The sequence below is a fragment of the Podarcis pityusensis genome (assembly GCF_964106645.2).
Source record: "Podarcis pityusensis genome assembly, chromosome: 13".
NCBI classification, from domain to species: Eukaryota; Metazoa; Chordata; class Lepidosauria; order Squamata; family Lacertidae; genus Podarcis; species Podarcis pityusensis.
Window position 1 is genome coordinate 39,078,702 of NC_138038.1, and position 15,847 is coordinate 39,094,548.

The 15,847-nt window shown below is 46.2% G+C and overlaps 2 protein-coding genes across 2 annotated transcripts; one reads left to right on the forward strand and one right to left on the reverse strand.

The window, feature by feature from the left end:
• Nucleotides 1-1,434: 1,434 nt before the first annotated feature.
• CD2BP2 (CD2 cytoplasmic tail binding protein 2) lies at nucleotides 1,435-9,636 on the reverse strand. The gene is made up of 7 exons (XM_080977924.1): nucleotides 9,479-9,636; nucleotides 8,178-8,259; nucleotides 7,781-7,913; nucleotides 5,611-5,768; nucleotides 4,267-4,771; nucleotides 3,315-3,436; nucleotides 1,435-1,767 (listed from the first exon to the last, which is right to left on the reverse strand). Exons 2-7 carry the CDS (start codon nucleotides 8,250-8,252, stop codon nucleotides 1,657-1,659), a joined length of 1,104 nt encoding a protein of 367 aa, XP_080834050.1. The 5' UTR covers nucleotides 8,253-8,259; nucleotides 9,479-9,636; the 3' UTR covers nucleotides 1,435-1,656.
• Nucleotides 9,637-12,211: 2,575 nt separating this feature from the next.
• Nucleotides 12,212-14,158, forward strand: LOC308461208 (sesquipedalian-1-like). Its single transcript, XM_080977947.1, has 2 exons — nucleotides 12,212-12,463; nucleotides 13,329-14,158. Exon 2 carries the CDS (start codon nucleotides 13,342-13,344, stop codon nucleotides 13,960-13,962), a length of 621 nt encoding a protein of 206 aa, XP_080834073.1. The 5' UTR covers nucleotides 12,212-12,463; nucleotides 13,329-13,341; the 3' UTR covers nucleotides 13,963-14,158.
• Nucleotides 14,159-15,847: the final 1,689 nt, after the last annotated feature.

Sequence of the window (15,847 nt, forward strand, 5' to 3'; positions counted from 1 at the left end):
GGCAAACACAAGGTCGTCATCACTTTCAGGATGTGCTTCCTAGAGGGCGACCCATCAATAGACACAGAAAACTGTGCTAGGGATGTTTTCCAGTGTATTCCAGTAAGACATCTTAAAGGAAGGGGTTAGAACGTGTGGTGCTGGACTCCCAAATCCCATCAGCCCCAGCCAGAATGACAAAATCACCAGGAATGATGGGGCAGTATACTATCCAGAGCACTAGATTCCCCATATGGAGGAAATGTGGACTTCAGACTACCAAACCTCTATTTTGGTCTGTACATCAGTGGCTTGTTTCTCACCGCCAGAACATTAACCCATTATCCATACGTCTGAGCCTGCTAGCGGGATGTTTTCATCTTTTAAAGATAAGAACCCACAATAAATATATTGTGGAAATTCTAGCTTCTGAGGAAGTAATGTGACTATTTACTTGAGTGTGGGACAGTTGTGCTGGATGGCCGACTTACAAGATCTTAAATGAGCTCTGATCTACTGGATAACCGACTGGACCAGCATCACAGAAACTAAAGGCAACCTCTTTCCTAGCATCCTCTTTGAAAATGAGGTTTCTTCATTATGAACAGGAACAGCCCAAAGCATTTTGTTGCCTCAGGCGGAGCAGAAATCTCTCCACGCCACCCCCAAGTCAAGTTGCATAGTTTCCAAAGCTCATGAAATTATTTTCTGCGCTTGTGGCAGGAAATCTCGTGATCACCTCTCCCCGACAATAAAAAATACTGTAATAACTAATTAACTTGCTGCCCTTTCAGAACACCAAAATATCTGTATGCGGCCAATATCTAGAAGTTGTTTTTATTTTGCTGTTGGCTTTAATTTCTGCAATTGTCCATTTAAAAAAATCTGTGCATGTACCAAAAATACCTGTCTTGTTTTAAGGGCTCTGGACTAGTGTGTATTACAAAGGGAAGCCACCATCTGATTTGCCTAAACACTCTACCCTGTAAGACCTAAGAGGAATGGGTGTAGATGAAAGGGGGAGGGGCACACTTAAAAGCATGGCCTTCTCATGAGGTTCGTAACAAGGAGTGGGGTAGTATAAAGGAGCTGAAGAGCAATGAATAAAATTTGAGTCATGAGTAAGTTTGGGTAAAAAAAGGCCCCCTTTAAGTCGATCCCTACAGATGAAAATAGTAATAGACACAAAGTAAACCACAATTTCTCCACCAAATATTGTGCAAGATGGTAGAGCAGTGAACTATGTCACTGAATGGCAACTAGTTTTACCCTCTACCTCCCCCCAAATCTTCTATTTGCTTGTGTATGACAGTCTCTCCTCCCCATCACTTAAGATGCTACTGGAAGCATTGAGGAGCAGACAAGAACTGGCAGCTAGAAGGCTGCATGCCAATCCCTAACCTGTGCCCAACACACGGGAATCATCAGCAGGGAAACAGTAACCAACCCAGCCAATTTAAGGTTGATTCTTTTTATTTCTCGCAAAATGCGAAGCAACCTCAGAATGAGACGGCAAATCAAACCTCTCCCTCTTTCCCTCTGCAAACACACGCACACAAACACACACACCCCTCTCCTTCCCTGGCCCCCACCCCCTAAAGTCCGGCAAGTTCTTTCAGTCCGCCGCTGTGTTGAGTTGCATCTCTTGTGCTCTGTGGGGCAGGAGGCGGGTTCCGATCACGTGTAGAGGTCAAAATCAATGCGCTTGGAATTGTAGAACTGGCCCTCAGAATTCTCCACCTTCCGGCAGTAGACCCCATCAGGGAAATAGCCTTGGGATACCCAGTCCTGGAGGGATACACAAGAGGAAAGTGTTGAAGGAGAAAGGGAATTGCTGAGAGAAAGAAGAGATGGAGCTGGCAAACTGGTTGGAGCCAGGGGATGAAGTGAACAAACAAGCACTGGGGGGAAATTATCAACATAACCAGCAAATTCAAACACGACTGACGTTAGCATATCAAGGGGACCAACAAAATCTGCATACATGGAGAGCCAAAAAAAAAAAGTTGGTGCACCTAATGGACGTGGGGGTCCTACAAACTAAAATGTGTTAGGTGGTTTTCACTCAAAAACAGGCATGGAAATGAAGGTTGTGAAAGGCTAGAAACTTGGCTTTAAAGATGAAACCGGAGATTCTGCAGAACCCGAATTCTGCACCCAATGCCCAGTTTTGTAACTGAGATATTGCACAACACACATTGCTGGCAATATTTTCAGAGAAAATGAATGGTGGTGTGCAAGAATAGTCCAGATTTTGCACTTCTAGGCAGCCTACTCAGAGATATTATCTTAAACAATTGCCAACACAGTAAATAAACAGTTCACTCGTAATATATCAGTGGTGAAATGCTCATTTCTTCTCTTTCCAAAATAGATTTTATCTTGAACAATTGCAAATGCGGTAATAAGGAGTCCACTTGTGCTATACCAGTGGTTCAGTGCTCGGACGCCGTTCCAGTAATCAGACATTTTGTTGATTAGTCATCGAGCTTTGTAGTAAATAATATATAAGACAGTACATAAACGACTTAAAGTAGGGATCTATCTGTCCCCATCTGCGTATTTCCATCAGGAGGAGCACAGAAAGAGGAGGTTTAACAAACTGAAGGACATCATCTTTCAGAACAAAGAATTGCAGTAGTAAATGTAACCAAAATGATCTCTGTAGCAACTGATTACATTAGTGTTAAAAAATCCTTGATGCAGCTTGACAGCTGTCACTACAAATCGAAACAACTTCTCTAGCAATATGATTTCCTTGCTTAAGTGGAGTTCATAATCCCAGTGTACAGGAATTATTCTTCACTGTCTTTGCATATACTTTCATTAAATGTCTGCATTATTTTTACATATGGAACTACTTTTAATTGTTTTTACACTTTTCTTGTTTTACAGTTACCAATGTTTTATTTGTTTTTATGATTTATATTTTATTGCTGCAACACACCTGGGACCACATGGTAAAGAGCAGGTAAGAAATCTAACACATTGCTTCTCCAATATGCCCACAGCTGCTCACTCACCTCAGCAGGCAAGCCACAGAGAAGTGCACTTGCAACTACGGACAAGACTTATACACCCAGGAACAATAAATGGATAGAGATGGACATGAAGATCGAAGATTTAGGGGAAGAAATGAACATAAAAAAGAAAAGAGGGAGGAAAAAACCAAAGGCTACTGAAAGGATGGAAAAACAAAAAATTATCAACGAAAGGCCACTGGTATAGGCGGAAAGAATGAAGACTGAATGATGAAAACAAGACCTAAGACAAGAGAGAGACATGAAGAAATATGAGAAATAACAGCGGTTTGACTGCCCCACTTTGTCTCTTACCTGCATCTGGGAGCTGCTAAAGGGGCCATAGAGTTCGGACGTGTTTGTGTTCTCCCATTTGTATTCCCACATGACCACAGAGAGAGCATCGTCATCGCCCTGCTTTTGCTCCTCACTTCCCACTGCCGGAAGAATGTTAGAACTTGTGTCAGGTTGCCAATTCCAACAATAACCCAACGGCTAAGATCCGAAATACAATCAGGACAGTCATGTAGTACAGCTGTACTACTTCAAACATCAGGATTCTGGGGGACTGGTGGGTGATCCCACATTTGAATGCTTCCCCACAGAAACACCCTGCATGCTGAAAGCTCAAGTATTGGAGAGAATCTTAAGAGCAGAAGCCTTTTCCCAAGAGGTAATACTTTTCTCTGCAGGCAGAAAATGAGCACAACACACCTTCCCCTATTTGCAGCCGTAAATCTAAGCAAGCAGCTGCGCCAGGGGATTATTATTATTATTATTATTAGCAAATCATGCATTTTTGGTCTTCCCAAAACAGCAACACAGTTCCCAATGAATGGTGGTGTGCAAGAATAGTCCAGATTTTGCACTTCTAGGCTGTGCCAGCTTATCTAAGGCAGAACAATTGTCTTAGATCGGCACCAGCCCACGTCGATGCATGAAGTCTCTCATCCATTTACTTATCATCGGGATCTCCTATGTGCTAATTAGCTCAACAGCAATTAACTTCAAATTTCACAACGTCAAATTTTGAATGCGGAAGGTTAAAGGGAACAAAAGACATTCGCGTAATATTTCCATATGCCCTTATGCAACTTGGAGCGGCCTGAGGGGAAGTTTGGGTAGGATCCTTGTTGAGTTATCAGCCTGGGTGCCCCTGGCTGATCAGGGGATCACAGAGTTGCTAAATTATTATTATTATTATTTGCAAATCATGCATTTTTGGTCTTCCCAAAACAGCAACGCAGTTCCCAACAAAAGGACTCACCCGCTGGTGTCTTCTCCCCCAGTTTCGCTTCATCAATATCCTCAGCAAACATATCGAGCTCCGGTTCGGCTGCGGATACTGCTGCAGGAGGCTGCTCCAGCGCCCGGAGCCGCAGTGCCAGCTTCTCCCGAGTCTCCTGGTAGATCTCATACACGCCTCGCGCCACCATTTGGTCAGCCAGCCCCGAGAGGCGCTCCAGCTGCTCTTTCCGTTCTGGCGACCCGGGCTTCTGGGGCTCTCCCTCCTCGGCTGGCTCTGCTTCCTCTGCCTTGAGGCGGCTCCAGGGCCTCCTCTGACGCCCGCTGTTCTTAGGCCCGCCCTTGTCTCCCAGCCTCTGGATGGCTCTGGCCACCGTCTCGCCAGGCAGCACCAAGGCCACCATCCCTTCCAGCAGCGCCTTCTTGTCCAAAGGTGCCCGTCCCACTTCAAGATCCTCTTCCTCGTCTTCATCGGCAGAATCTAGCGGCGGCTTCTTCTGACCAGGACGCTGCTCCTTTATCCTGACCTGGTTGGGAAGCGAAAGGGACAGGAAAGCCGTAAGAGGCAAGTGGCAGACCATTACAAAATGCGGATGAGCTCAGCTTGTTAGAGCATGGTGCTGATGACGCCAAGGTTGCAGGTTCGATCCCCGTAATAGGGCAGCTGCAAATTCCTGGATGGCAGGGGGTTGGACGACATGGTCCTCAGGGTCCCTACTCTACTATCCCAATGTATGGGCTTCAGATCCAGTCAAAGAACTCTAGCAGGTGCCGCAAGCCAGAAATAATATCCTTTTTTGTTATTTGCACTCCCTGTTCCTATTAGATATTCCCAAGAATCATATCAGCCTTGTTTGATGCAACATTAATTCACTGGTTCCCCAATTTTTGTAGTAAAAAGCCATGGAAGTAAGAGAGCAACATTATTCCCACTTACTAGCTCACTGGGGTTTGAGAGAGCTGCTGTCTCCAAGGCTATCTTGTCTCAGAATTACTCCAAGAGCAGTAAGTCCTTCGGACCATGCAGGAAAGCAGCTTAGTTATTACAATCAACCTGATTTATTTCTGACTACTTATGGTACCCAGATTTGAGCCATGAACCCAGTTCACTCCTGTCCTGGCCGCAGAACTATAGCCCATTCCCCCTACTGCTGTTCCCTCTTGCAGACATTTCAGAATTACTTCCTGGAATCTCTGTATTTATGATTGTACAATGCAAGCACAAAAACTGACGCTTTGCTTCCTGCTACAGTGCAACTGGGGAATCAACCCAGCCCCTCTCTCTACACACTGTAGGAACAGCCAAGGTTATCAGCTCCCTGTTTGCACAGACTGTCTTCTGCTCAGCCCAGACAGGCAACCTTACCCAATCTATGTTGTCCAACCAGTTATCCCGAATCATCGCCTCTTTCTTCAAGAAGTAGTTGCCTTCTGAATCAAAATGGCCTTCTTCCATCTCCTCCTGCAAATTGAATGGAGTGATCCGGACCCCATCTTCATAGTCAATAGTTGCAGATTCCTGCCCTACGAGGGTAAATAAGAAGGGGGGGGAATCAAATTATGATGGAACAGCCTCTCATAATACTAAAATAAAATGACAGTTAACTTTAATAAATCACTAGAGCAGGGCTGATACGAAACCGTAAGAACATCCTATACCCTTTTAAAATGTGGCTCTTTTCGGGGGGGGGCGGTGTTACTGAGTTGCCGTTTTTATTCTGATTATATATGTCGCAATCTTTTCTGTGAACCGCCCAGAGACCTCTGGGTATAGGGTGGTATATAAACTTAATTAACACCAACACTGAAGAAGTGTACATGCACATGAAAACTTATACTAAGAACAAACTTAGTTGGTCTCTAAGGTGCTACTGGGCATTTTAAAAAAAAAATTATATACCGTATTTTTCGCCCCATAGGGCGCACCTAGTTTTTTGGGGGGGGAAATAAAGGAAAAAAATTTTTCCTTTATTTCCCCCCCAAAACCAGGTTGGGGAACAGCGGGATGGCGGCGCTCCGCCTCCCCGCTGTCCCCCGAGCTTGTGGGGCTGGCGCTGGGGAGAAGCACGCTTCTCCCCAGCGCCAGCCTCCAAACCAGGTCGGGGAACAGCGGGATGGTGGCGCTGCGCCTTCCTGCTGTCCCCTGAGCTTGTGGGGCTGCCCGATATCTGCCCGAAGCCCGGGGCGCTCTGTGCAGCGCGCCCCAGGCTTCGGGATGCAGGCTGCTATCCGCAAGCCTTGGGAGCCCGACGGGAACACCCGCGGAGCTCCCAAGGCTTGCGGAGAGCTTCCTGAAGCCTGGAGAGCGAGAGGGGTCGGTGCACACCGACCCCACTCGCTCTCCAGGCTTTAGCGAAAGCCTGCATTCACCCCATAGGACACACACACATTTCCCCTTCATTTTTGGAGGGGAAAAAGTGTGTCCTATAGGGCGAAAAATACGGTATATTTCAACACCAACACCTTGAGAAGAGTCTGCTGGATCAGGCCAGTGGCCCATGCAGTCCCGCATTCTCACAGTGGCCAATCAGTTGCCTGTAGAAAGCCAGCTAGATTTGAGCACTAGAGCCCTCTCCCCGCCTGTGGTTTCCAGCAACTGGTATTCTGAACCATTGCTGACTCCAGCTGTGGAAGCAGAGCACAGCCATCATGGTCCGTGGGCATCGATAGCCCTATCCCCTATGAATCCTTCTGCTCTGCAATTGTAATTCTGCTAGCCCTAGTACATCCAATAGTGTTTATAAGGTAAAGGGACCCCTGACCATTAGGTCCAGTCGTGGCCGACTCTGGGGTTGCGGCTGGGGATGACCAGTGGTGGATGGCCAAGATACTCCAGCCACTCCAATGGCCAGCCTCCCAGTGAGCTCCTATTCCCCCCCACCCCATACAAGCTCCAAATATATGGAGCTGAATTGGGGAGTATTCATCTTCCACAGAGGAACTGGGGAGCGCTGATCTTCCATAGAGGTGTAGTTATGAGATCAGGGGCTACAATCCTATGCACACTTACCTGGGAGTAAGTGCCAATGAACACAGTGGGCTTACCTCTGAACAAAACTTGCATAAGGCCTCTTAAAGGGTCTCAACAACCCAAAATATTGTCTTCACTTCCAAGACCTTCTAAAATTTGTGAATACCTAAACACAACCTACTTTAAAAGGATGCTGTAAGGCTTAATGAAATAATGTATCCAAAGGGCTTTGAACACATACAGCCCAATCCCACGCATATCTACTCAGAATTAAATCCTATTAAATTCAGTGGGATTTACTCCCAGGTGTCCCTGGATTGCAGCCTTAGTTTTCATGCAGATGTCCCCCCTTAAGTACTGAAATAGATACTCAATGGCTCCATTTCCTTTAGGTCTGCCACATCCATACCACTGCAATTCCAAGCAAAAGTAGCCCCTCTTATCTTTATAAGGTCTAGTGGCTGGCTTGCTGTTTTTTGGGGTTTCAGAAAGTAGAAATATCACAGAATACAGAATCTCAATATCCAAATATGTACACATACCATGGTTCCAGTTCCATACTTACCTTCTACATCATCTGATGCAAGGATGTCATATTTGCTGCCTCGCCCTTCCTCCTCGTCATCCTCCTCATCACTGTCCAATGAGTGCTTGCCCTTAAAGCGGCTGCCTGGTCCTCCAACTGCAGGTTCCACCAGCTGTTAAAGGGGGTTGGGAGTTGGTAAAGAATGTAGAAATTATCCATTCAGAAACTGAAGAATCTGCCTGTATTCCCCAGCATCACTAGTTTAGAGGGATTTTTTTTCCAAATCAGCAGCTTATCCCTCTTTTAAGCTCCCCTAAATCTTCAGGATAAGCCACTGTGCATTCTCAAGTCAAGCTCCCAGATTTTATATGTTTTAAACGCACAGTTCATCCTTCACTTTATCCCCTGAATATGAAGATATTGGAGAATAGCTCACCTTCTTTTTTGGCAAGTTCATTTCCTCCTCATCCTCATCGCCTTGGTCCTCAAAGGTCACCTTGCGTTTTGACATTATGGCTCTACGAAAAGCAAACCAGATTCAAAAGACGGCAGAGGGGATGCAAGACACCCAAGAGAGCTATCTGTGGGTACACAGGAGAGGGGCTTGGCTGTTCTGATGGGTTTGGTTAACCAGAATTTGCATAATGCTGCTTCCACTGCTGATAAGACCCTTATCTCTACCATGCAGGTCTCAGGGGAAGGGGCCTTATCTCCACCATGCAGGTCTCTGGGGAGGGTTTGTAAACAAAGTAACTGTAGGCTCCATCTTTCCTGCATATACTGGTACAGAGATGTGTTTTATACACATCGTTTTACCCTCTGCAAAAGCAAATCCTGTCACAATACATCTCAACCTGTTACGTAAACTCAATGAACAAAAGATAGCAAATAAGAACTTCTTGCGTATTCTATCACAATGCTTTGATTTAGAAATAGCTGCACTAAGAAACCCCAAATTTCTTAGTAAGAATGGCACATTTAAGTTTTGTATACATAATTTACTCAGCTTCCAAAAGGATTTTTATCACATAGCTCAGGTTTTATTTGGGGGCCACAAAAAGGGATGTGTGTGTGCAGGCTAATAAGCCTCTAAAGAGCAAGGAGTGCAACACCTGAGCTCTGACCACTAAAGTTAACAGCAGCCTTGGGAGAAAGGTAAAATGCTCCAATTAGTTGGCAGACTTAATCCCAGGACCATGGGTTCGAGCCCCACGTTGGGTGAAAGATTTCGGCATTGCAAGGGGCCGGACCAAATGACCCTCGTGGTCCCTTTCCAACTCTTCTACAATTCCTCCTCCTCCTCCTCCTCTGTACTTTGGCTGCTGGAAATAATCCAAACGTAGTCAAGCTTCGCTGCTCTTCATCATCTCCAGAGGACTAAAACGCAAATGAACTCCAGGCAAAATGTGGGTGGTTTTCTATATTATTATTATTATTATTATTATTAAAAAGAAACCCCGACACCAATTACGTTCCTAAATTAACCACGCTAACTAATTGAGGGAGAGGCCTCCCAAACTCCAAAGAAGCCTTTCGCACGGCTCGGAGGCCGCCCCACGCTTTGCAGGTGTGAGCAAGGGGGGGGTCATTGACCTGGGAGCGCACCTGGGCAGGTACGCCGCCGCCACCCCCCACCCCCCGCAGTCAGACGTTCAGGCGGGGCGGGAGCTATTAGAATGTGCGCATTACGTCACTCGCATCCTCCCCCCCCCCCGCGCGACGGAATGCGACTCCCACCTGAGTCCTCACGCAGCCCCCGCTGCCCAACTCTCAAACCACCGCGGCGAGGCAATCAACATCCGGGTCCCGCCGCGCCATTCGACGAGGACGTGACGCTAAGCAGGCGGCGGCGCACGCGCTCCGGAAGTGACCGCAAAGTATTGGCAAGCGCCGGCTTCGTTCTCGCCGACTAGCACGAAGAGTGTGGGCAAAGCCTGCGCGCGCGCGCGGTGCGGGTAATTTCCTAATTTTGGACCTCCTCCTCCTCGGGCGGAAGTTGTATATCATTCCAAGCCTGTGCAGCCCCCAGGAATTGTGCAGTTTATTGCTCAGCTCCAGTGTATCTTGGGTTGCCTTGGTGCAAAGCCATGCACACTGGACTTCCTCCTGTATAGGACTTCGACCTTAGGAATGAGTAGTTCTTTAAACTGATGTGGTTTTAATGGCGCAAATACTGCAGGTGGAATTAAAAGGGAACCACACACGTTCCTGAAACAGGTCAAGCAACAACCCTCAGCCATAATGGTTAAACCGAACCTCCATGGTTCAAGGCACTGTATCCCTGAATAACAGCTGCAGGAGATGCAAGCATCTCCTTGGCCCTTTCAAATCATAGGGCAGATGAACCTTTTGTTTAAGCCTGATGCAGAAAGCCTCTTCTTTACCTTGCCACCAAACAATATATATATATTGTTATATATATATATATATATATATATCCACACCCACACCCAGAGGTATCAGGGTGGTTCACAGAACAAAATCAAAATATAAAACCATGAAATAAATGATCAAAATAAAAACAACAACCCAATAACACCCCCCCAAAAAGCAACCCCACATATTATTATTATTTATTGGCTTTATGTCCCGCCAGACACAGCATGCAGAGATTCCCATGTTTAGTTAAGGCAGAGGCTGCCGTTGCCTGCAAGAATCTGTGGATTAGGGTACTAATCCAGCCTTTAAGATGTCTTTAGCCCTATTAGTTTGTTGCAGTGAGCGAGTCTTGCGGCACCAACAAATTTACCATGCCACAAGCAGTAGCTTGTTTCTTAATACTGTAGACAAAGCGGGCTTATGCCACAATACGGTTGTTGGGTTGGGCTACAATTTACTTTACTGTACTTCTAGGCCAACTTTCATTCAAACTGATGTCAGGGTTGTGTGCAATAAACATAAACAATATTTATTCCAAATAACAACAGCAACAACTTCATATGAACAATAAACTGAGGAGAAGAAGAACTATAAAATGATAAGGCAGACTGAGGCAACAAACCATTTAAAATATCTGGGCAAAGAAAAATGCCTTGGCCTGGCACCGATAATTATATTTTCTGCATTGAAAAGTTAGGGTACCATGACAGTAAAAATCTTCTCTGTTCGATACGTAATGTCCTTTCACTAGAAAGAGCACTTGAAAAAGGACCTCACTCAAAGATCTTAGGGCATGGACAGGCCAACAGAGCTGTCTTTCCCATTGGGCTTAGTGGTGCGTTGTGCCAGGGCGCCGGCCTCTCAGGGGCACCCCAGCGAGTGGGGGAGCTGTGCGGCTTTGCCAGTGGCCTCCCCTTTCCCTGCACCCCCTCCAGCTGCACCCCGCCAACCACATGGCTTGTGGGTGTGCAGCTTGCCTCCCAAGTCTTCGTGGGAGGAGAGCGACCCCTTGCAGAGGCTTAGGCAGAGGGATCTTTGCACCACAGCGCAGGATATGCTTAAGACAGCCGTGCAGGCCAGGGTGGTATACAGACTTACTCCCAGCTATTCCAAGCTGCTGGGATAGCTCAGTTGGCAGAGCATGAGACTCTTAATCTCAGGGTTGATATTGGGACAAAGGATTCCTGCACTGCAGAGCTTGGACTAGATGACCCTCATAGTCCCCAGACACAGGCATTAGAAAATAAATATAACATGGCAGTGTTGCCCTCCCTCCTAAAACAAAACGAAGGGAACCATCATCAAGGAAAGCCACAACTTTTCCTGAGCTGCCTTTCCTCACTATTAGGTGGTGATAATTAAAAGTGGAGGGACATTCACCCCCAACAAGTCAAATGAGACTGTAAACATCCCTTGCCGGGGAGCATCCAGCTGCTCAAGTCTTTGGGGTTCCACCCTTTGAGAATTATTGACCCAATAATTATACCCTCGTAGCCCTTCCACTTGGCTTATTATATACAGAGTTGATGCTGCGCCTCTCACAGATGAATGACAGGCTGAAATGCAACGGATCCATCTCCAAGGAAAAGTTTTAAAACAGAGTCCAAGAGTAAGCAGAGAGAGAATACAACTTGCTCATCAAAAGCCTAATGAAGAAAGAAAAAATCTTTGTAATACATCTAAAGACTGCAAGAGATGAAAATTGCTGGTTTTCCCCAGCAGTGCCATTACTGACAATACCCGATCCCTAGAAACCACCATATTTTCTTAACTAATAATGGACAAGTAAGTATATGATATTCCAGGGTGGGTGCATGGGGAGCGGGACAGGCAAGCTCAGAAAAGGGGGCACTTTATAGGGAACTGTAGCAACTAGAACTTAGATCCCAACGATTGAGATTCCTGCATTTCAGGGGGTTGGACTAGATGACCCTCCGGCCCCTTCCAACAGTTCTATTATCCTACCCTCCATTCCTCACAGCTATTTCTTCCTGAAACGAATCCATTCTAAGACAACTCTCTTTAGGACCAGAGAGAACTTTCCTTTGAGGTTAAGTTTCAGTAATTGGTTGTGGGTTCCTTACTTCCTCTTTCTAGTTGCTTGTTCTTCTTGATCTTGGGAGAGAAATTGTGGGTGGGGAAAGCAAGGGACCACGATCAAAGGGGAGGCAAGCTTCTCCCATAGCTACCTTCTCTTCCTGGATCAAGTGACTTGTGAATCGCCAGGTGAGCTGTAGTCCCGCCCCTTCACCTGGGAAATGTTTCCTCTTGAAGAGTGGAAGAAGGAGAAACTGCCATGAAGGAAAACCAAAAGAGGGAACTCAGACGTATCTGACACCAAAGGTAAGGGCATTCAGGGGTATTTGTTTCCCTTTTTTACAATATCCTCATGTTTGCTTGGGGAACTTGCTATAGTTACATTTATTTCAAGACAAACTGGGCAAGTTCTTGCTCCTTCCCTCTCACTCCAGTTCTTCTCCAGCTTCCCCCCTTTCCCTGTATTTTCTTTAATTATGCATAGATTCGTCCTCTCCTTTTTTCTTCTGGCGCCCTTCATCCTATCCTTTCATTATTTTTATTCCTTCACCACCTTTTGTCCTCACTCCTTCTAAAACCATTATTTCAATTTGTTTATGTTCTCCTGTCCTGTTATGCTTATACAGTATAGCACAATTGGTTTGCTCCTTCATTAAGTTATTTCCACTTTTGTTGCAACATCCTACTCTAGATCCTGTTCAGTTTTCTTAAAAATAAAATAAAAAATCCATCCCAAATTAGAATCTCTCCCAGCTGGATAAACACCACACATTTAAAGCAACCCAATAATCCTGGCAACTGTAGTTTACCCGCAGGGAGCTATACTTCCCAGCACCTTTAACCAGCTACATTTCCTAGGATTCTTTCTATTTCGGGGGGGGGGGGTGCGCGTGTGCGTGTGCTTTAAATGTAAGATGTGTACACAGCCAGAGATCTTTCATCTCCCCTTCAAAAGCGTGATCCCTTTTTTCATGTGCTTTGCTTCATTTTTTCTTATTCCCTTTCACCCCATCCCTAAGTTATTCCACACTCTCCCTCATTTCTCTTTTTTTTCCCCACACCCCCCCCATTCTATATCTGGGCCCATTATCACCTGTACTTTCCTGACATGCCCACCTGTTTCATTCACTGCCACCAGTCGTCCATCATTATTTCACCCCTCATTTTTCAGGGTTCTGTCCGCCATGAAACTCCACCTCTCCAGTGCTCTCGCATCTTCCCACCTGAGGCATCTCCCAGACCGGCAGGGATTGCTGTACAAGAAGAGCATCCGCACAGCCTCCTACCGGCCATGCTGGTGCGAGCTCTGGGGCAATATCCTCTTCTGTCGAGACCAATCGGGAGATCGGGGTCCTCTTCGGCTCATCATCCTGGAAGGCTGCACCGTGGAGCTGCAGGAGTCTGCATCTGAACCGCACACCTTTGAGATTTCCTACCCCAATGGCGTACCCGGCGCCCGATCCTACAAAATGGCGGCCGAGAGCCAAGAAACCATGGAGGGTTGGGTGCGAGCTCTCAGTACGGCAGGCTTCTGTTACCTCCGAGCTTTGGTGACGGAGCTGGAGGGACAGTTTCAGATGCTGAAGCACCAGCAACCTCCCAAATGTGAAGGACAACCGAGACACTTGGCAAGAGACTTGAAACACCCCACTACAAAACCAGCGGTGGAAGCTGGTCCCTTCAGCATGGGTTTTGTCCAGCTCCATCAGCAATTTGGAGAAGATATTTTGAGGCTGAGGCGGAAGTGGCAGGAGAAGCAAGGCGAGCAGCAGCCAGAGAATGAGTCCTTGATTGATTTTGAGTAGGGCTATTCAGCCCATGCCAAACGCTTGGACCGTGCCTAGTGAGCTTTGGGAAGTCTAGAATCTATGAAGTTTCAGGCAAGAAAGTCACGCAGAGCCAGTATCTGATTAATGCCTTCGAAACATATGTCAGCACATTGACATTGACTTTTACATGCTACAAGAGATTTTAATAAATGTTTATTTTTAAACAAAGAAACCTACCAGCCTTGAGAATTGTTTTGTTTACCATAGTAGCAGCTGCCATACCTGATATAGTGAGAAAGGAGGTTGAGCTCAGTAATGGTATATTTTGGTGAGCGTTTATTGTGGGTGGAGTCTTCAGCTGTGCCAGCCTCCTGAGTGTTCAATCAGAACCATTCCCCAAAGTGAAATCTTGGTTTCTTTGACATTATTTGGTCCGGCCCATGCATTCAGTGGTGTGATGAAAACAGCATTGGCCTACTCTCTGGTCTTTGACTGGTGGGTCAGGACCATAGCTGTCAACTTTCAGATTTGAAAATAAGGGATCAGCAGCCTTGAAAATAAGGGATCAGCAGCCTCACCTGTCCTGGGGACAGTCTACGGGATATCTAACAATCCGGGATAGCAGCGGGAAACGGCGCTGGAATAAGGGAATTTCCCACAAAAAACGGGAAGGTTGACAGCTATGGCCAGGACCCTTGCCTTAGCCTTAAGGATGCAGTGCCACAACAGCACTATCACAATATGGTAAAGTAACAATAAAAATGAAGCAGCAGGTATCCACCATGTCTGGCCTAAAAGTTGACTGCTATCAAAGCCAGGATCAAAGCCTGGAGAGTGGTGGCTCAGCAGAGGCCACAAGCAGAAGTTTCCCTCAGATTAACTGTAAAGAGATCCTTGTTAACTGGGAGAGACGGGCCCTTCTGAACACAAAGTGTGCCTCTACCTCTAAACTATGGTCCTTCCAATGGCGTCATCTTCCCCAACCCACCATAACACACACACACACACACACAATTTATCAATGATTTCCAGGTAGTTGCCTACGTGACTCATCATAAAATCATTCCTCCAGCACGACTTTAAAACCTAAAAGGATCTTTGTTCCCAATAATATTCTGAATTTTCTGTATTTCGATTTTCCAGTTCTGCTCTCACACCCTTAAAGTATCCATGTGTAATTTTACTTTATGTTCACTTGCTCCCTGGTTCAACATGGCACTGGTCCACCTCCGGCTACACAAGCCCACTGATTTTCCCATACACAGATCAACAACGAAGATTCAAGAGAGCCAGGGCAGTGGCTGGTTGGGTGGGGGACGGTATTCAAATCTCCATTCCACCATAAAGTCCACTAAAGTAACCATTGTCCAAGCTCTGTCTCAGCCCCACCTATTATGCAGGACTGCTGCATGTATGTCATCCATAAGTTTCTTGGAGAAAGGTTGCAATAGGTGGCAAACATATTGATCTTAAAACCACCAACAGCCTTCCCCAATCATGGCAGAATTGAGAGGGGCGTCAAAAGTCACAGAGTTTTGGGACAGAGAATATTTGACCCGGCAGCTGATGCTGGAATACATCTTCCCATCATCCCTTACTGTGGACTGTGCAAAGTGGAGCTGATGAGAGCTGGAATCCAACAACAACTGGAGATTCCTCTTCCCTGATCAAGGTCCCCCTACAGAATTCATGTTGGCAAGCTAGTAAAATGTGGGCTAGATGGAGCTACCATGACGTAAGAGTTGTAGCTAGTGAGGGATTGCATCCAAGGAGTGCTCATCAGTGGCTCCTGGTCAACCTTAAAGAGAAAATGTCCTATCTGCACTTATCTTTTAAGTACTATGGTGATATCACTTCAAAGAGACCTCTCTTCTCCTCAAAGGATCCTGTAGTTTGTTTTAGCATAATGAGAGTTGTTAGA